Raw genomic sequence first — 22,371 nt, 5'->3', positions numbered from 1 at the left:
GACGCGCCACTATAGCGCCAGAAACAAGCCTCAGCAGTTTGGTCCTTGGCGTGACGTGCTACTATTAGGTTACAGGGTTTTTAAGCCTATAATGATTTGGCGCTGCAGTGGCGCGGCACACCACTATAGCGCCAGAAGGGTTTTAGCCTATTTTTTAGATTTTTTAGGAAGGGCAAATTGGGCATTTCCCTAATTATATATACTCTAGCCTTGGAACGTTTTGGACTAATTATTTTCAGTCCTTTGCTCTCAAAAAAAGCCCTAAACTCCACCCTCTTCTCTTTCAATCCATCTCCAACTAGGATTGCCTTCAAAAATTTCTAAGATTCAAGCTTTCCATTGAAGACCTAACATCAAGGTTCCTTCAAAGTCTTCACCAAGGTATGTAAGGCTACTCAAAGCATGAGTTGAGTCCACCCATGTTCCCTACATCTTCTTTGAGATTAAATGTTCATAAAAATGGAGTTTCTTGATAGGTTTATGTCCAAATAGGTCCTTCTTTCAACTATTAACTAAATTTTTATTATGTTGATGTTGTTGAGTTAAGAAAGTGATATGCTACATGTTGGTATGAGTTGATTGATATTAGTTGTTAAACAAGTTTTGTTAATTTTCTTAAATCTGTTGTTTACCTTAAATTGTTGATTTAGAACCTTGGAGTCTTGATGAGTCCCTAAAAGATTTTTTAAGTAAAGAGCAGAATGATTGGATAGGATTGTACGTTGTCATAAATGTATATCCAAACTACTCTTGAAAGATACCATTGAGATTGATCGGATAGTATGATTGGAAGAGGTTTGATTGTGATAGAATTGATGATTTGACAAGGTTCCAAATGATACTTGTCGATATGATTATATTGAGTTGATTGGATGGAGTTTTATGAGCATTGAGTCTTGGGAGGAGTATCGAGCACCGAATTGGGTAAGAGTAAGTAATAACTCGAATCCAATAACTACGTCGCCAAATGTAGGAGGGGATTGAACCGTTAAAGTCGGATGCTTCCCAAATTATTGTCCTGACATGATAGGACTTAGTTGGATATGGATCTATGATTGGTTGATTCATTCATACCCTGGCAAGGTATGAATGGACGTGGCAACAACATCGGCTTGTTGTACTATCACTAGCTCATAAGTGATGGTTGTCGGATAAGAGAAACTCCCATATAGGTCTTGATAGTACTCTGAGTCGTATTAGGTTGAATTGTATGTGATTGGTCCCGTCTAAACCATATTCTTGTTTAGACTTAGGACACTTGATCGAGTTGTTCTTTCTCTTGAGTTGAGATTTTGAGTTGATTGGATTCTTCCTTGATGTTTGTTTCATTTGTCCATTTTACATACTCGTACATTCCATGTACTAACGCCATTTGGCCTGCATCATGATGCAGAGACAAGCACTAGAGATCATCAACCGATGCACCGTTGAAGATCTATTCACTTCTAGGTAGTTGGTGAGTCCTCCCAGTTTCTGGAGGATACCGAGATTATCTTTATGGCTTTAATTTATTTACCTTATTTTGATTTTTGGTAGACATGGACCTGTCATCGGCACCTCCTAGTTGTTGATAGAGGCTTCATAGACTAGAGTGTGGAAATGCTAAATTGTTCGTTTTGACTAGTTTTATCTTAGCTAGTTATTGATTGGATATTTGTTTGGCCTTTGACCCTAGATTATGAATAGTATCCTTATGATTGAGTCTTCCGCTGGTAGAATGTGAATGAATGAAAGTGTGACTGGACCAGGTGGTTTGCTTGAAGGCCAGAGATGGCTTTTGAGTGCCGGTCACGTCTAGGGTATCCTCTCGGGGTGTGACAAACATGATATCAGAGCACAGAGTTCAAGAGTCCTAGGGAGTCTATGAAGTCGTGTCTAGTAAATTCTTGCTTATGGGTATGTTGTGCACCACGCTTATAAACAGGAGGCTATAAGACATTAAGAATTGTTTCACTTCTTTCATACTCTGAACTCGTGCGATAGAGTTAAACTCTATAAGACTTCTTTTCTAATTCGTGCGTTTATACGTTGTAGACAATGCCTCCTAAACGTACTGTCAGCCAGAGAAATGCCGATAACACAGAGATCCCACAGTCAGAAATGCGCCCATCGAGGACTAGGGGCCGACTGGCAAGGTATGGCTGAGGTACCTCAAGTGTCTACTACTCCGCCTGCACCAACTTTGAAGGCAGAATTTAGAGGAATGATTGCTATGCTCACTCAATTAGTGGTTGCCCGCAATGGTAATCAGAGTTCACCAACTCTTAGTTCTAGTTCCCAAGAGCCATCCGCTGCCACAAGAATTAGAGACTTTCTGAGAATGAATCCACCGGTATTCATGGGTTCTAAGGTTGATGAAGACCCCCAGAATTTCATTGATGAGATGTGGAAGATCTTGAAAGCTATGCATACTATGGAGATCGAGGGGGTTGAGTTGGTGTCTTATCAGCTCAAGGATATGGCAAGCATCTGGTATAACCAGTGGGAACAAAGTAGAGGTGAAGATGTTGAGCCTGCTATTTGGGATGAATTTGAAGGAGCCTTTCTTGATCACTTCTTTCCTAGAGAACTGAGGGAAGTGAAAGTAAAAGAGTTTGTGAATTTGAAACAAGAGGGGGTGGCCATTAAAGAGTACAGTTTAAAGTTCATCCAGCTGTCCATATATGCTCCAGAGATGATCCTAGATATGAGGTCGAAGATGAGAAAATTTGTCTCCGAATTGGGAAGACATGTGAAGAAGGAGTGCAAAGCGGCATTGTTGATCTCTGACATGGATATTTAAAGATTAATGGTGTATGCTCAACAGGTGGAGGATGAGAAGAGGAAAGACAGGGAGGAGCATCTGAGAAAGAAGGCAAAATTAGCTGGACATGAGAATGAACAGAGGCAGAACAAGGGCAACAGGTCCTTCTTCCAGAAGAGGTCTTTCAACTATGCCTTGTCCACCGCAAGTGCACCTATGCCGCATAATAGGTATGATCGGCAAGGACAGAGTCACTAAAATTTCAAATCCCAGGGTTCTCAATCCCAAGCTAGTGTGGGTCGAGGTTCGAAAGGGAAGCCACTATGCGGCAAGTGCGGTAAGCTCCACTTGGGAAAGTGCAGAGAGGGAGATAAGGGTTGTTATAAATATGGCTAGGTAGGCCATTTTCAGAGGGAGTGTCTAACATGGGGCAATAGGGCCCAGTATTCTACCACTGCACCACCAGCTAGAGGTAATCAGAGGGGCACTACTTCAGGTACGAGCGGAGGTACAAACCGTCTATATGCCATGGGTAGTCGCCAAGATCAGGAGAACTCCCCAAATGTCATGATAGGTATGATTCAAGTCTCTTCTCTTGATTGCTATGTTTTGATGGATACGAATGCCACACTATCTTTTATGACTCCTTACGTGGCTAGTAAATTCAATAAAATTCCTGAATGTCTTCTTGAGCCTTTCAGTGTAGCTACTCTTGTCGGTGATTCTGTCTTAGCTGAGAGAGTCTATAGAGATTGTACTGTGTCAATCCATCATAGGTATACCTTGGCTGACTTAGTTGAGTTAGACATGGTTGATTTTGATGTAATCCTTGGCATGGACTGGCTTTATGTCTGTTATGCCTCTATTGATTATAGGACTCAGATTGTCAAGTTCAAATTCCCGAATGAGGCTGGCATAGAGTGGAAGGGTAGTCCTGTCATTCCTAAAGGTAAGTTCATTTCCTACCTTAGGGCTAGAAAGTTAATCTCGAAAGGGTGTATCTATCACATCATCTGAGTGAAAGATGACAGTGTTGAGTCTCCATCCTTTGAGTCCGTTCCGATTGTCAATGAGTTTCTTAAAGTCTTTTCTAAAGATCTACCCGGAGTCCCTCCTAATAGGGAGATCGACTTTGGGATCGATGTCCTTCCTGATACCCAGCCTATATCCATCCCTCCATATAGAATGGCTCCGTCTGAGTTGAAAGAGTTGAAAGAACGGTTGAAGGAATTGTTGGATAAGGGATTCATTAGGCCGAGTGTCTCACCATGGGGTGCTCCCGTCCTATTCGTGCAAAAGAAAGATGGGTCCCTTAGAATGTGTATTGATTACAGGCAACTAAACAAGGTCACCATAAAGAACAAATACCTTCTCCCCAGAATAGATGACTTATTTAATCAACTTTAGGGTGCCACTTGTTTCTCAAAAATAGACCTAATATCGGGCTACCATCAGTTGAAGGTGAGGGAGTGTGACATCCCAAAGACAGCTTTTCGGACCCGTTATGGACATTTTGAGTTCTTGGTTATGTCCTTTAGGTTGACTAATTCCCCTGCAGCTTTTATGGATCTCATGAATCGAGTATTTAAGCCATATCTTGATATGTTTGTGATTGTATTCATTGATGATATTTTGGTTTACTTCAAGAATGAGGAGGAGCACGCCTATCATCTTAGAGTCGTCTTGCAAACTTTGAAAGACCAGGTATTGTATGCAAAATTCTCCAAATATGAATTTTGGCTTACGTCAGTGGCTTTTCTAGGCCACATCATATCTGGGAATGGTATTCAGGTTGATGCTCAGAAGATTGAGGCAGTGAAAAATTATCCCAGACCCACATCCCTGACAGAGATAAGAAGCTTCTTGGATTTGGCTGGATATTATTGAAGGTTTGTAGAGGGATTCTCATCCATATCATCACCATTGACCAAGATGACCCAAAAGAAGGCTAAGTTCCAATGGTCCGATGCTTGTGAGGAGAGCTTCCAAAAATTGAAGATCAAGCTAACCACTGCTCCTATTTTGACTTTGCCCGATGGAACAGAGGATTTTGTGATCTATTGCGATGCGTCTAGAGTTGGTTTGGGTTGTGTGTTGATGCAGAGGGGAAAAGTGATAGCCTATGCTTCAAGACAACTTAAGATTCATGAGAGAAATTACCCAACTCATGACCTTGAGCTGGCAGCTTTGGTATTTGCTCTTAAAATTTAGCGCCACTACTTGTATGGAGTCCATGTTGATGTGTTCACCGATCATAAGAGTTTGCAATACGTCTTCAGCCAGAAAGAACTCAACCCGAGGCAAAGGATATGGCTCGAGGTTCTCAAAGATTATGATATGAGCATTCTCTACCATTTAGGTAAAGCTAATGTTATTGTTGATGCTCTTAGCAGGTTGTCTATGGGTAGCACTGCCCATATAGAAGAGGGAAGGAAAGATTTGGCTAAAGAGGTGCATAGATTAGCTCGATTGGGAGTTCGTCTTGAAGAGAATAATGAAGGTGGAGTTAATGTTCGGGATATGTTTGCATCTCGTGGCAGAAGTAAAAGAGAAGCAAGACCAAGATCCCATCCTTATCCAATTAAAGGAAGTTGTTCACAAACAAAAGGCGATGGTTTTTACCAAAGGGGGAGATGGTGTGTTGAGGTACCAAAATAGATTGTGTGTCCCAGATGTGGATGATGTTCGAGAAAGGATTATGGCTGAAGTGCATAGTTCCAGATATTCTATTCATCCTGGCTCTACAAAGATGTATCTGACTTGAGGGAAGTTTATTGGTGGAGTGGAATGAAGAGAGATATTGCGGAATTTATTTCCAAGTGCCCGAATTGCCAACAGGTTAAAGATGAGCATCAAAGGCCATGTGGGTTAGCTCAAAACATAGAAATTCTGGAGTGGAAGTGGGAGATGATCAATATGGACTTTATTACAGGTTTGCCGAGGTTCCGAAAACAACATGATTTGATTTGGTTAATTGTGGATAGGATGACGAAATCATCTCACTTCTTGGTAGTTAAGACTACTGATACTGCAAAAGATTATGCAAAATTATACATCCAGGAGATCGTCAGATTGCATGGGATTCCCTTGTCTATGATCTCAGACAGAGGAGCTCAATTCACTCCCCAATTTTGGAGATCCTTTCAGAAGGGACTGGGTTCAAAGGTGAATCTTAGTACAGCCTTTCATCCCTAGACAGATGGCCAAGCGGAGCACACCATCCAGACATTGGAGGATATGTTGAGGGCATGTGTACTCGACTTCAAGGGAAATTGAGATGATCACTTACCTCTCATAGAGTTTACATACAATAATAGTTATCATGCAAGTATTCAAATGGCTCCCTACGAAGCTTTATATGGGAGAAGGTGTAGATCACCAATTGGGTGGTTTGAGGTTGGTGAAGTTGAGTTGATTGGGCCTGATTTTGTTCACCAAACTATAGAGAAGGTGAGAGTTATTCAAGATAGGCTAAAGACGGCCCAAAGCCGTCAAAAATCTTACACTGGTGTGAGGAGGAGAGACTTAGAGTTTGATGTGGATGATTGGGTGTACTTAAAAGTATCACCCATGAAGGGCTTTATGAGGTTTAGAAGGAAGGGAAAGCTTAGTCCTCGATACATTGGTCCTTACCAGGTTGTGAGGAGGATTGGGAGTGTCGCTTATGAGTTGGAGTTACCCTCGGAGCTAGCCTCTATTCATCCAGTATTTCACATTTCGATGGTGAAGAAGTTCTTGGACGATCCCTCATTGGTAGTCCCCATTGATAGTATTGGAATTAAGGGTAGCTTGTCATATGAAGAGGTTCCGGTCCAAATCTTTGATCGCCAGGTTCGCAAATTAAGGAATAAGGAGATTGCCTCGATCAAAGTCTTGTGGAGAAATCAATTTGTTGAGGAAGCCACATGGGAAGCGGAGGAAGATATGAAAACTAAATATCCGCATTTATTCGTGCCTATCGATGAGAATGTTGAAGGTAATGTCCATTTTCTTGATTTGAATTCGTATGTGCATGTTTGAGTTCGGATAGTAAATTATTTTGAGAATTTAATTGGTTGAATGACTGAATTCTGATTGTGATTTGTACCTCGAGTCCATCTTTGGTGTACTCATCATTCGAGGACGAATGATCCCAAGAGGGAGATAATATAATACCCCCAAAATTTTTCACTAAGATTCGGACCATTCTTCGTGTACGTATAGGATCGTACTAGACGATTGTAAAGTTCATGCATGAGTTAGGATCAATTCCTAAGAAATTGGAGAGTGTTGGATGTGATTTAGAGTCATAAGGGATCCCTAAAACCAAGCCAAGTCCAAAGAACTCGTCTTGGCTAAGTTTTCGAATGAGTTTGTATAAGGGTCGACTTCCAATGACCTTATCTTTTTGAATATAATGAACTGGGTGGCTCATGACCTATTAAATTAAAGGTCTTTGAGTCTTCTTTCCAACTCCACTAAGATTGCATTTTTTAGAGTTTGGAGTCAAAGGTTCTGACTATCTTACGACGGACTAGTGTTGCAGAAATTTCAAGCCTGGACTGTAACTGAGGAAAACCTGGGCTTGGCGCCGCAGTGGCGCGACGCACCACTATAGCGCCAGAAACAAGCCTCAGTAGTTTGGTCCTTGGTGCGACATACCACTATTAGGTGTACAGGGTTTTTAAGCCCATTTTCTAGAACCCAAAAAATTTAGCCTTGGCGTTGCAAAGGCGCGACGCACCACTATAGCGCCAGAAACAAGCCTCAGTAGTTTGGTCCTTGGCGCGATGCGCCACTATTAGGTTGCAGAGTTTTTAAGCCTATAATTAACTTGGCGCTGCAGTGGCGCGGCGTGCCACTATAGCGCCAAAAGGGTTTTAGCCCATTTTTCAGATTTCTTAAGAAAGGGCAAATTGGGCATTTCCCTAATTATATATAATCTAGCCTTGGAACGTTTTGGACTAATTATTTTCAGTCCTTTGCTCTCAAAAAAAGCCCTAGACTCCACCCTCTTCTCTTTCAATCCATCTCCAACTAGGATTGCCTTCAAGAATTTCTAACTTTGTCATTATCAGTCAACTAAGTAGGGCCTGAGGCCCCTGCGAATCCGTAAATCTTTCAAGCTTTCCATTGAAGACCTAACATCAAGGTTCCTTCAAAATCTTCACCAAGGTATGTAAGGCTACTCAAAGCATGAGTTGAGTCCACCCATGTGCCCTACATCTTCTTTGAGATTAAATGTTCATAAAAATGGAGTTTCTTGATAGGTTTATGTCCAAATGGGTCCTTCTTTCAACTATTAACTAAATTTTTATTATGTTGATATTGTTGAGTTAAGAAAGTGATATGCTACATGTTGGTATGAGTTGATTGATATTAGTTGTTAAACAAGTTTTGTTAATTTTCTTAAATCTGTTGTTTACCTTAAATTGTTGATTTAGAACCTTGGAGTCTTGATGAGTCCCGAAAAGATTTTTTAAGTAAATAGCAGAATGATTGGAAAGGATTGCACGTTGTCATAAATGCATATCCAAACTACTCTTGAAAGATACCATTGAGATTGATCGGATAGTATGATTGGAAGAGGTTTGATTGTGATAGAATTGATGATTTGACAAGGTTCCAAATGATACTTGTCGATATGATTAGATTGAGTTGATTGGATGGAGTTTTATGAGCATTGAGTCTTGGGAGGAGTATCGAGCACCGAATTGGGTAAGAGTAAGTAATAACTCGAATCCAATAACTACATCGCCAGACGTAGGAGGGGATTGAACCGTTAAAGTCTAATGCTTCCCAAATTATTGTCCTGATATGATAGGACTTGGTTGGATATGGATCCATGATTGGTTGATTCATTCATACCCTGGCAAGGTATGGACGGATGTGGCAACAACGTCAGCTTGTTGTACTATCACTAGCTCATAAGTGATGGTTGTCGGATAAGAGAAACTTCCATATAGGTCTTGATAGTACTCTGAGTCGGATTGGGTTGAATTGTATGTGATTGAACTATTCCTTGATGTTTGTTTCATTCGGCTATTTTACATACTCGTACATTTCATGTACTGACGCCATTTGGCCTGCATCGTTTCATAATGCAGAGACAGGTACTAGAGATCATCAACCGATGCACCGTTGAAGATCTATTCACTTTCAGCTAGTTGGTGAGTTCTCCCAGTTTCCAGAGGATACCGAGATTATCTTTATGGCTTTGATTTATTTACCTTCTTTTGATTTTTGGTAGACATGGACCTGTCATCGGCACCTCCTAGATTGTTGATAGAGGCTTCATAGACTAGAGTGTGAAAATGTTAAATTGTTCATTTTGACTACTTTTATCTTAGCTAGTTATTGATTGGATATTTGTTTGGCCTTTGGCTTTAGATTATGAATAGTATCCTTATGATTGAGTCTTCCGCTGGTAGAATGTGAATGAATGAAAGTGTGACTGGACCAGGTGGTTCGCTTGAAGTCCCGAGATAGCTTTCGAGTGTCGGCCACATCTAGGATACCCTCCTAGGGCGTGACAGAATAGATCCTCAATGGTGCTCCTATTGATGATCTCTTAAACCTGTCTCTGCATCATGAAATGATGCAGGTCCAAATGGACGTCAGTACATGGAATGTACGAGTATGTAATATGGCATAATAAAACATACCTCAAGGTAGAATAATATCAGTTCAGGTATATTAAATCAGTAAGATAAGAGAGACTCAATCAAGGTGCGATAAGTCTAAAGTAAGAATACAGTTTAGACAGAGACCAATCATATACCATCCAATCCAATCCAATCATGTACAATCCGATCCAATCCAATCCTATACTATCAACTCCAATTCAATCACATATCATTTAATCCAATCCAATCACATATCATCTAATCCAATCCAATCACATATCATCTAATCTGATCCAATCATATGCAATCAACTTACCTCAAGTCAAAGGACTCAATTCAATAGATATGCAAATTAGAATTTAGCAATAATTTACAAATCAACTCAATCAGATACAATCTCAATCAAACCAATCATATCAAGCACAATCCACTCAATTGGGAGTTTCTCTAACCGACAACCATCACCATATAAGCAAGTGATAGTACAACAAGCTGACGTTGTTTCCACGTCCGTCCATACTTTGCCAGGGTATGAACGAATCAACCAAATCATGGATCCAATAATCAATCAAGTCCTATCATTTCAGGATAATGAAATAGGGAAACATCAGACACGGTATAATCCCTTCCTACGTTGGCTACGTAGTTCATGGGATTCAAGTATGGACTATACTCATACCCAATTCGGTGCTCAATACTCCTTCCAAGACTCAATATGTCCATATCTATCAAGTGAGTAAAATACTCAAAATACTCATTTAGTCTTATAGGACTTATTTTCAAATCAACTCATTTAGTCTCATTGGACTCTTTTCAAACTCAATCAAATCTGGCCTCATTGGACCTTCTTTCAAATCAACTCGTCTCAAACCATCAAACTCTTCTCTTTAGAAATTGATACAATCTCAACTCAATGAATGCATTTAAAACATATTTTTTAACTGCTCAACTCAATCTCAAAATAGATGTTTTAATGTAAAAATTGTCAACTCGTTTATCCTCCAAATACTCATACTCAAAATAATAATTAAGAGACTTTTCAAACTCAAATCATGCTTAAACTCTTTCTAAATCAAAGATGAAAATAATCATTCTTTAAACTCAAAATAGTGTATAAATAGTTTATGCAAAAATGTTCACAAATCATTTATTTAAAACTCCTTCTCAAACAATCATTTATACTCATATGACCCCAATCAAATCACATTGTGCAAATCACATATCATGTAGTCACATTAGACTCCAATCCATTTCACCTCAAACATCATCATCAACATACCTCTTCATCAATCATTCTACCCATGTTAAATAACCATCATTTACATCATCATCAAACATCATCATTCACATCATTATCAACATCTTGCTCCAAAATTCTTATTTAATTCTATATTCCATTTATAGAAACAAAAGTGACATTCTAGCTCTACCAATGTTTCATTTCTTTTATGTCATTCACATTCATAATTATCCCAATTCATTCTTTTTCATTCCAATCAATATATATACACAAAAACCATCCATCTCAACCTCAAGACAATTTATGACCAAAAAGGAAATCTCATCTTGGTTTCATGTGAATGAAACATGAATCCATACTCTCAATAAAACTCCACTAAAGAACACCATCAATACATATGAATTTATATACAAAATTTTATTTGTAGTCAATAATATGAAAGATAACTATTTAGTAATTCAAGTCATGAAAATCATCAATCAATTAATAGTATATAAAAAAATATTCTATAATTTAGGGAAAATTCAAGAAAACCTTAATGGAAGGTTCAAGCCTTTCACAGTCTTCATCCAACACATCTATGGGGCATATGAAAGAGCTCAATCCATATTTTAAGTTAGCCTTACATACCTGGAAATCGGAGGAAATCAAGACTTGAAGGAATGGCTTGAAACCTCACTCTTCTTCTTCTTCTCCAATTCTTCTTCTCAACATTCTTGGGTGTTTTTTGAGAGAAAACCCTTAGAAATTGATGTGAGGGGCGGAAATGGTGAATTCTAGTGTATTAGGTTTAATATAGGATGGGTGGGAAAAGGTCCAAAATGCCCTTCATCAAAATATGGAAAAAAATGGGCCAAAACCCTGCTGACGCTATAGTGGCGGGCCGCGCCACTGCAGCGCCAAGCCTGAAATTTCTGAAATCTAGAAAATGGGCTTAAAAACCCTGTAGGTGCTTTAGTGGCGCATCGCGCCAAGGGCCAAACTACTGAGGCTAGTTTCTGGCGCTATTGTGGCACCGGGCACCACTGGAGCGCCAGGCCTGAAATTCCTGCAGTAATAGTCCAGGCCTGAATTTTTCTGCAGTACTAGTCTGTAGTAAAATGGTCATAACTTTTGACTCCGAACTCCAAAAATTGCAATCTTGGTGGCGTTGGAAAGAAGACTCAAAGACCTCTAATTTTATAGGACATGGGCCACCCAATTCATTATATTCTAAGAGATATGGTTGTTTGAAGTTGACCCTTATACTAACTTATCTGAAAACTTAATCGATTGGAATTCTTTGGACTCGACTTGATGTTAGAGATCTCTTATGATCCTAAAACACATCTAATACAATTCAAATATTTAGGAATTGATCCTAGCTCATATATAAAATTACAATCATCGAGTTCGATCCTACACGCACAAGAAGAACGGTTTGAGTCTTGGCGAAAAAAAATCCGGGGTGTTACAGAATATGTCCAACATGATAACGGTTATTTCCGATAGACCCTTGACTCAAGTAAAATATTTCATAATAGATTTGACTAAGCCGTGTTGGAAACTTGATGTAGAAGTTCCATATAATGACAACATGTATAACTTAAAACTCTTTTCTAATTCCTCTTATATATAAGAAGGAATGTGAGGAGGAACATTCCTTGGCGGTTAGTTAAACGATCGAACATTTTCCCGTTGGCATCAAATGATGGCAAAGCCCTCACTTCTTCCATATGCAATTTGGATTGGACGGGGGCCTTTCTGTCATTTTATTTGCTTGTATAAGTTATAAATGTCTACCTCTGAGTATAAATCATCAAATTCCTTACATAAATTGTACACAAAATACTCAGAGCCACTTTTTAAACCGAAATAACTTTTTGACACCACTTCAGAACCTAACCTATGTAGTATAATTTCATGTTTTCATGCCTATCAAGAATAACCAAGCATCCCAAACAATTTTAGTAATGACACACTTGTGCTGTTTATTAGTAGAATGGATCGGATATTGTATATATGTGTACTTTTCATTTGAACCATCTGTGTTAGAAGAGGACTCAAAGTCGGAGAATTTGAAAATATTATGCGGAGGATATTTTCAAAAGGTTACCCAATCTTCGAAGCCTTGCATTCGCATTGAAGAAACCGAGGGATTGTTTGGCAGAGCAGATTTGTTTTCCAAGATTGGATGTCCTTAATAAACTTGAACAAGTTTCTGCAATTTTTTCATTGCGCTTCGGACTGTCAGCTTGGTTTTCACTTCCCTTCGTGCTTGAGAAATTTGAAGTTGAAGCATTTTTATCTAACATCCGATTCACTGTCAGGAATTGCGAGACTACCCAATCTTCAAAACCTGAGCCTATCACACATGATCATCGAATGGAGGAAAGAATGGAACATGGAAGAAGGTGTCTTATTTTGAATGGCAGGTTTATGGAGAGGAATCCTTTCCCGTGCTCGAGGAAATAGAAATATTATGGTGTAATCTTCAGATGCCTATTTGCAATACTAACAAAGTGAGGTCAAGAGCTGTAGTATCAAAATCCCCATAAACTATTACTTGCTTTGCGAAATTTCATATCTAAATTATTGGGTGTGTGCGCCCGAACTACTCTAATCTCATTTCAAAAGAGCACTACTATAAAAGGGAATGAAAACACAAGTACAAAAAGTGGATTGTGCAGGCTAAATTGGGAACTTCAAGAATCATCATATGAAAGAGTAATACTAACAAAAAAGACTATGGTATGCTGTTTTTGGTCCTAAACTCTTGGACCTTTCACTAAGCGCGAACCTGAGAAAGTAATTTAAACATTAAACTTGAAGATCCCAATAAAGCCCAATTTCATCACCAACACCTAATCTGCGATTGTTGAACAAGTTGATACCAAGCTTTCTGCCTACAGCTTGGCATCATTGAACAGCTTTCTGTGTGAATATATTGATAGATGTCAAGCTTGTGACTCTTGTGTTTAGCAAATATGCGAAAACAGATTTCTTTGATAATAAGTCAAAGATTCAAATAGTCGATTTGATGAATTTAGAAATCACATTCCTCTATTCAAACATTCCCCAACACTTATTTACTATGAATATCTATATACTGCACTCTATTAGTTTTCATTCAGGATTATTAGTTCAGAAGTTTATTAGTTCTTGCTAAATTACAATTAGCAGGTTCTAACAGAAACTGAGAATCTTATTTCTGTTCTTCATCTTCCCTCCTTGATGTGCTTTGGCAACACACCTAAATCAGTAGCTGTTATGAAATATCATAGGTCTAACACTGTACGGAATCCATCAACTTAAGGATTCAGCCCTGATGATTAAGGAATATTTTCTGTCATTGAGTTTGTGCACAAAATGGGGTTCTTATTTCCAGGCATTTTCTGTGAGTATATCAAGAGGATCATATAAAGGAAAGGTTGGCCAGAACATCAAAACTACTAAACTATTACTGCTTTGTGAAATTTCACGAAATTTCCCGAACTCAATATTGTCATATTAAAAGAACACTATAATAATAGGGAATGAAAAAACAATTATATGGGGATTGCTCAGACTAAATTGGGAACTTCAAGAATCATTATACTCCATAGTGCAATTATTCCAATTTCAAAATCAAATCTTCAGCTATTACAATTATATGGAAGAGTAATACTAAACAAAAGATATGTTGTTTTTGGTCCTAAATTCTTTAACCTTTTCACTAAGCACGAGCCTGAGAAAGTAATTTGAACATTAAATTTGAAGATCTAGGATCCCAATAAAGCCCAATTTCATCACCAACACCTAATCCACGACCGTTGAACAATTCAACGCATGAAAGAGAATAATCACTATTGCACAGCTTCCTTAAGCAAACACTTCCACCTACATACTTCTTAGGTACATTCTCTTCAGTTACATCCCACGCGTCAACACACACCCCACACCCGTTCTCCAAACTTTTGGCCATATCCAAAGTCCAGTATCGAAGAATGTACTCAAACATCTCGAAAAATGGAATCACCAACATTCTTATAACAATCTCATCAAGAGTAATCTTTTTCTTGATCTGCCACGGATTTTCCAGATCAATTTTTGGGACAGGGTATAAGTCCCTTATCTCCACTAGTTCTGGAGTCGCTACCCATGGAGTGTTATTAACCTTGGAAGCTTCTTCTTCAGTTTTTGATGGAAAAAAATTGTAAAAGAAGGTTTTCTTCATGCTAAGCAAAGACTTCTGATCAGACATTGAGAAAATTGTGAAAGGATACAATTCCCAAGAAAAATAACACTGAAAAAGAGAGAGGCAGTAACACGTTTATTTATAAAAATACAAACTAGGTTTTAATTTCTATTCCAACTTTGAGCGGCAAACACAGAAAATTATTATTTTGTTTTTTAATATTAAGTCCCTTAAATCCTTGTATTTAAGGGACTATTCTGAACCTACTCTTGAACATAAGCGAACAATACATGCTAGCCCATCTTAAACGGGCTGCCCACATGGGCTTTGGAAATAAACGAGCTTACTCGGTCAGACTAAAAAGTCTCATCCTATAGTGGAACTCCAAAATTTTAGTCCAATCCTATCAAATCACGAGATAGACTGTGTTCCGAGGAAATTCTCTCAGTATGCAATCCAAATGGAATCTGAGGGAGATGAGCCCTACCTTCTACGTACTAATCTCACAAACCATTCCCAATTTACATCAAATTCAATGCGAGACTTGAGTTCAACAATCCCTAGCCTTCCACCAGAACTCATCCTTGAAATTTTCTTAAGGCTTCCGGTGAAATCCCTCTTGCAATACAAGTCGGTTTCAAAATACTGGCTCGATTTAATCTCTAGCCCTAGATTTATCAAATCTCATCTCAGTTTATCGACTAGTAGCAAGGAAAACACTCACCATAGGCTTATGATGAGGCTTATTAAGCCCCGTGTACAATCGTCTTATGGATTGTTCTCTTAGATCTTTACTTTATGATTTTTTTAGAGAGACATCTCACTTGAATATTCCCATGAAAAAACCTTATGAACTTTTTCAAATTTTGGGTTCACTGAACGGATTGATTTGTCTAACTTGTCGTGCCGGTAAGAAAAAGGACTTGTTTTATGGAATCCATCTATTAGAAAGTACAAGAAATTGCCTAGTTTTGAAACTGGACTCAGATATGTTTCCCGTTATCATTATGGTTTTATGTATGATGAGTTTCATGATGATTATAAGGTAGTAGTCATTCTCTTTGATTTCACACGTGTCAGATCAAGTTGAGGTCAAAATATATAGTTTTATGAGTAATTCTTGGAGAAGTGTTGATCATAGTTGTCCTCCAAATGGAGTACTTTTAAATGTTTGGGGTAAGTTTGTGAACGGGAAACTTCATTGGGCTTCTACTACTAGCTGTGAATACAAGTATATCGGTTGGAACATCATTTCTATTGATTTGGATAACGGGAAATGGGGAAAAGTAGAGCATCCCTCCTACGGGGAAGAAGATATTGGTTTACGGCTAGAATTATTGGGTTGTAATCTTTCTGTCTTGTGTAGTAACAAGGGAAAGCATACATATATTTGGGTGTTGAAGGAGTATGGGGTTAAAGAATCTTGGACAAAGATGTGTACCATCAATTATGATTATTATACAAATGAGTATGCTCATCCCTATTTCATGTCAAATAAACGTGAAATTTTGGTTGGATATGCACGAGGTATCAAGATATACAATCCAAAAGATGACTCGTTCAATCCAAAAGTTATTAGCTTTAATCATAGCCAAGATGATGCGGTAATCTACGTTGAAAGCCTAGTTTCTCCTTTTCCATCGGAGGGCCAGAGTGATGCAACAAAAATACAGGCGAAAAAAGCTCAGATCAAAACAATCAAGTAACGAATAACTAGTAAGAATTTCACTATGTCCATTTTCTTCAAGTGATTAAATTATATTTGTTATTTCAACAACAAACATTGCATATGTAAAGGACATTTTTAGACCATATTGCTTTCGGATTTGTTAGTCATTTTTACTTATATGTACTGGATTCATAAGCTATTGTTATATACAAAATATTTAAGAAACTCCAGTGCTTTAATCAAGTGGTAAGAGTTCGGCTTCTGATGTGTTGAGGGGTAGGCGCACGTCATATATCTGAACCCGCCTGCAGACAAAACTTTTATATTATATACCGAGTTTCGAACGTGTGCATTTGGCCCTAGACTTAATCTTTTCACACGAACAGAAAAATTAGAAAATCATTAGCTAATATGAGAAATATGTTTTTGTAACCTTGCAAACAGAGATGGCTGCCCAACACTAGTGGTTTGTTTATTCAGGGGAAGATGTAACATTACTGTACCGAGGTCATCTGAACTAAATACTTTCAATGTTGAGTGCAAATTTATATGCAAGAATTTACTTAAATCACATCAAATACTCAGTAGATGTGAACTCATAAATTTAAATTCTGAATTCGACTTTGTATTTGTGTCCAGATTGTGGCCTGTGGTGGGTCGTTGGTGAGATGCTGGATTAATAGCAAATATTTATTAGAAGCTCAGAGACATACACCAGATAATTTGAGATACTACTCCGCCAATGTTCATATTTCGTGGATTGGATTTCACTTAAAGTAACAATCCCTTAACTTATTGTTTGGATGGTTGTTACTACCATATTGTATTGTGTTGTATTGTACTGTATTTGCTATGAATATATTAACTTATTTCTCACATTAAGCTCCTTTGTAGAGAGCACATATCAAGGAAGGTTTGCCAGAACATCAAAACCTGTAGAGGCTTCAAATGATATATGGACTGATCCTCAGACGTTTACGCCGGTTCTTCAATCTGTTTCTTTTATTCCATTGTGGTTATTTCTGTTCAATTTTTTTTTCTCCTGTTTGGTGACTCATTGTGTTGCAGCTGTAATTTTCAATTACAGCAGAAAATGAAACTAGCTACTGATCAGCTATTAGCAGATGCTTATTTTACATACTAACAACGCTGAGGGCTTTGCGAAATTTCATACCTAAGCTATTGGATGCTCACGAAACCCCTCAGGCCTCAACTACATGAGAACACCCCTATTTTACTTTACCTGATTAATTTTTATTATTATTTTTTAAAAAAGAGAGCACTATAATAATACAAGTACAGGAACACAGACAATTGGGATCGTCAAAAAATCATCATACTCCAAACTGCAAATATTCCAATTTGAGAATCAAATCTCAGCTATTACAATTATATGAAAGAGTAATACTAAACAAAAGATTATGATAGTATGTTGTTTTTGGTCCTAAATTCTTGGACCTTTCACTAAGAGCAATCTGAGAAAGCAATTTGAAAACTAAATCCGAAGATTTAGGATCCCAATAAAGCCCAATTTCATCACCAACATCTAATCCGTGATCGTTGAATAATTCGATGCATGAAAGAGAATAGTCATCATTGTACAACTTCCTTAAGCGAACACTTCCACCTTCATACTTCTTAGGGACCTTCTCCGCAGTTACATCCCACAAGTCAATACGCACCCCACACCGGTTCTCCAAACTTTTGGAAATCACCAGCTTTCCTAGAATGACATCATCATGGGTAATCTCTTTCTTGATCTACCACAGGTTTTCTAGATTGATTTTTTGGGAAGGGTATAGGTCCCTTATTTCCACTAGTTCTCAAGTCGATACCTATGGAGTGTTGTTAACTTTGCATACTTCTTCATCAGCTTTTGATCGAATGAAATCGTATAATTATTATTTTTTAATTAAAAAAATTATTATATGAGACAACGTTGCAACTGAATATAAACCCCCGCCAAAACCCCTCTTCTCTTCTATGTTTCTCTGTTTTCTCTACAATGGGTTCTTCTTCATCATCCAGACAAAAAATTGAGATTCTCCGACTTGTAGGGGCAGATTTTCTTCCCAAACCCAAAGGGACCAAACTCTGTTGTCTAATATTGAAAGATAACCCTCCCGAGAAGAAAGAAAGAGCCCCTCCAAGCAGTAGTTACGAAGCACTTCGATTGAAATCCATAACAATTGTTAATTCAACAACTTATAACAAACTTTGAATCATCACGGGTTAACTTAAAGGCATCGTCTTTGCAGCTATCACATCTCTTCCTTAACAAACAGGGGAAGTGGGAGATATGCTCAATCTTCACCTATGAAACATAGTTAACCCTGTAATCAGACTATGCCAAGTGGCACAACAAGAGTTGTATCACTACATACAACATGTACTGGTAGGCATCATAGGTCAACCCGAATCTACCACATAATATAAAGCAGACATTTAAAAGAAAACATGCAATAAGAAAATGCACTACCCAAATCTTTATCCACATGCTCTTGTCATCCCAGGTATAATACCCATAACTAGTACACTTTGATCCCAACTTGTATCCTGTTCTGCTACCAACTCTACCATTTATCATTCAACTCTCTTATTATGACAAGGCTTTCTCAAGTCTACCCTTTATACTACAATAAGGCTTCTGAAGTCTAAACCTTATTACACACAAAGGCTTCCCAAGCCTACCCTTTATACACACTAAGGCTTTCCGAGACTAACCTTTTATACACAATAAGGTTTTCCAAGACTAACCCTTTATACGCACTAAGGCTTCTCAAGCCTAACCCTTTATACATACTAAGGCTTCCCTAACCCTAACCCTTTATGCACACTAAGACTTCCCAAGCCTAAATTTTTATACACACTAAGGCTTCCCAAGCCTAACCCTTTATATGCAATAAGACTTTCCAAGACTAACCCTTTATACACACTAAAACTTCTCAAGCCTAACTTTTTATACACACTAATGATTTCCAAGCCTAACCTTTTATAAACACTAACGTTTCACAGTCATCAGCTTGACCTTAAGCATCACATAAGGCTTGAACAAACCATCACTCCCACCCACACATGAGTCTCACTCATCTTTTAAGCAATCTGTACCACTTAGGGATCCTTAAGACGTAGCCTATGGTGTTTAATATGCCCACCCTAGTCTACTCAAGAACCATCCCAGCATTTAAACATAACAAATCGGCCATTCATGGACCAACATGGCGAATAACATCATAAGAATAACCCGGTCTACTCAAGGAATCAATAATAATCAAACATATACTAGGCGTAGTATCCGAGTCAACTGATGATATCATGTACTAGGCATAGTATACGTGCCAACCGAGGTTATCATGTACTAGGCGTGGTACCAGCTAACCAAAAGTATATACTAGGCATGGTATTAGAACAAACCAAGAGATAACTGGTACCTGATGTGGTACCTGAGCCAATGATGATATCATGTACTAGGCGTAATACCCATGAAAATTGAGGTTATCTTGTATCAAGCATGGTATCCGAGCCAACTAGCAATCACAAAATAGCATGCACAATCACAATCATAATGAAACAAGCATAGTTGAAGCCACAAGTAACTTAAACATGTTCATTGCATGATATTATCAACATGAAGTCATTTCACATTCATTCTTTATTTTTTGATCATGCATTACACAAGCATTTCGCATGGAACAGTCAATATGAACACACACACACACATATACACACACACACACACATACACACACACACACACATATATATATATATATATATATATATATATATATATATATATATATATATATATATATATATATATATATATATATATATGTCACGCCCCGAGAGGATACCCTAGAAATGGTCGGCACTCGAAAACCATTGTTGGCCTTCAAGTGAACCACTTGATCAAATCACACTTCCATTTAGTCACATTTTATTAGCAGAAGACTCAAATCACAATGATACTATTCATAATTAAGGCCAAAGGCCAACCACTTATCCAATCAACAACTAGTAAGAATAAAAATAGTCAAAACGAAACAAATCAACAACATCCACACTACAGTCTATGAAGCCTCTATCAATAATCTAGGAGGTGCTAATGACAGTTCCATGGCTACCACAATTCAAAATAAAAGAAAACTAATCAAAGCTAAAAAGATAATTTCGGTATCCTCCGAAAACAGGGAGGACTCACCAACTAGCTGGAAGCGAATAGATCTTCAACGGTGCGCAGGTTGATGACCTCTAGTACTTGTTTTTGCATCATGAAACGATGCAGGCCAAATGACATCAGTACGTGGAATGTACGAGTATGTAAAATGGCCGAATGAAACAAACATCAAGGAAGAATCACATCAATTCGAAATCTCAACTCAGAGGAAGGAACAACTCAACCTAAGTGTCCTAAGTCTAAATAAGAATATGTATTAGACAAGACTAATCACATACAATACAACCCAATCCGACTCAGAGTACTGTCAAGACCTATATGAGAGTTTCTCTTATCCGACAACCATCACTTATGAGCCAGTGATAGTACAATAAGCCGACGTTGTTGCCGCGTCTGTTCATACTTTGCCAGGGTATGAACGAATCAACCAATCATGGATCCATAACCAATCAAGTCCTATCATGTCAAGACAATAATTTGGGAAATATCCTACTTTAATAGTCAAATCCCCTCCTGCATTTGGCGACGTAGTTATTGGATTCGAGTTATTACTTACTTTTACCTAATTCGGTGCTCGATACTCCTTCTAAGAATCAATGCTCATAAAAATCTATACAATCAACTCAATCTAATCAGATCAACGAGTCTTATTTGGACCCTTGTCAATTCATCAATTTTATCGCAATCAACATCTCCACCAATCATACCATCCAATCAATCCAATCACATCTTTCAAGAGTAGTTAACTATGCATTTATGGTGGAATTTAATCCTATCCAATCATTCCCTCGTTCATTTTACAAATCTTTTGGGGACTCATCAAGACTCCAAGACTCTAGATCCACAATTTGAGGTAATCAACATATTTAAGTTTTTAACAAATTATATTCAACAACTCATATCAACCGACTCTTAGACAGAAAAAATTTGTATAACAATTCCTATCAACCAACTCACATCAACATAAGCATTTATCAATTTCGTGACTCAACAATATCAACATAACAAAAATTAAGTTAATAGATGAAAAAGACTCATTTGGACATAAATCCACCAAGAAACTCCATTCTTATGAACATTCAATCTCAAAGAAGATGTAGGGCACATGGGTGGATTCAACCCATGCTTTGAGTAGCCTTACATACCTTAGAGTAGATTTTGAAGAAACCTTATTGTTAGGTCTTCAATGGAAAGCTTGAATCCTTGAATTTTTTGAGGGCATTTCTTGTTGGAGATGGATTGAGAGAGAAGAGAATGAAGATTAGGGCTTTGTAGAGAGGCAAAAAACTGAAAAAAAATGATCTAAAACATTCCAAGTTAGTGTATATATGTTTCGAGAAAATGACCAAATTGCCTTTCATCAAAATCTGGAAAAATGGGCTAAAACCCTTCTGGCGCTATAGTGGCGCGCCGCGCCACTGCAGCGCCAAGCCTGAAATTTCTAAAATCTAGAAAATAGGCTTAAAAAACCTGCAGGTGCTTTAGTGGCGCATCGCGCCAAGGACCAAACTACTGAGGCTAGTTTCTGGCTCTATAGTGGCGTCGGGCGCCACTGGAGCGCCAGGCTTGAAATTCCTGCAGTGATGGTCCAGGCGTAAAATTCTTGCAGTGATAGTCTGTCATAAATTAGCCATAACTTTTGACTTCACACTCCAAAAATTAAAATCTTAGTGGCGTTGGAAAGAAGACTGAAAGACCTTTAATTGGATAGGTCATGGGATACTCAGTTCATTATATTCAAAGATATATGGTCATTGGAAGTTGACCCTTATACGAAC

General features: G+C 38.1%; 1 protein-coding gene and 1 pseudogene across 1 annotated transcript; one reads left to right on the top strand and one right to left on the bottom strand.

Moving 5' to 3' along the window:
• Positions 1-14,156: 14,156 nt before the first annotated feature.
• On the bottom strand, positions 14,157-14,863 carry LOC129876924 (B3 domain-containing protein At5g26805-like). The gene has a single exon (XM_055952402.1). It carries the CDS (start codon positions 14,808-14,810, stop codon positions 14,283-14,285), a length of 528 nt encoding a protein of 175 aa, XP_055808377.1. The 5' UTR covers positions 14,811-14,863; the 3' UTR covers positions 14,157-14,282.
• A 244-nt stretch (positions 14,864-15,107) lies between these two features.
• Positions 15,108-17,536, top strand: LOC129872943 (F-box/kelch-repeat protein At3g23880-like; annotated as a pseudogene).
• The last annotated feature ends 4,835 nt before the right edge of the window (positions 17,537-22,371 follow it).

This window comes from Solanum dulcamara, chromosome 2 (assembly GCF_947179165.1).
Source record: "Solanum dulcamara chromosome 2, daSolDulc1.2, whole genome shotgun sequence".
NCBI lineage: Eukaryota > Viridiplantae > Streptophyta > Magnoliopsida > Solanales > Solanaceae > Solanum > Solanum dulcamara.
Note: the sequence above shows the minus strand (reverse complement) of the source record. Positions and strands in the feature narration are given on the sequence as shown.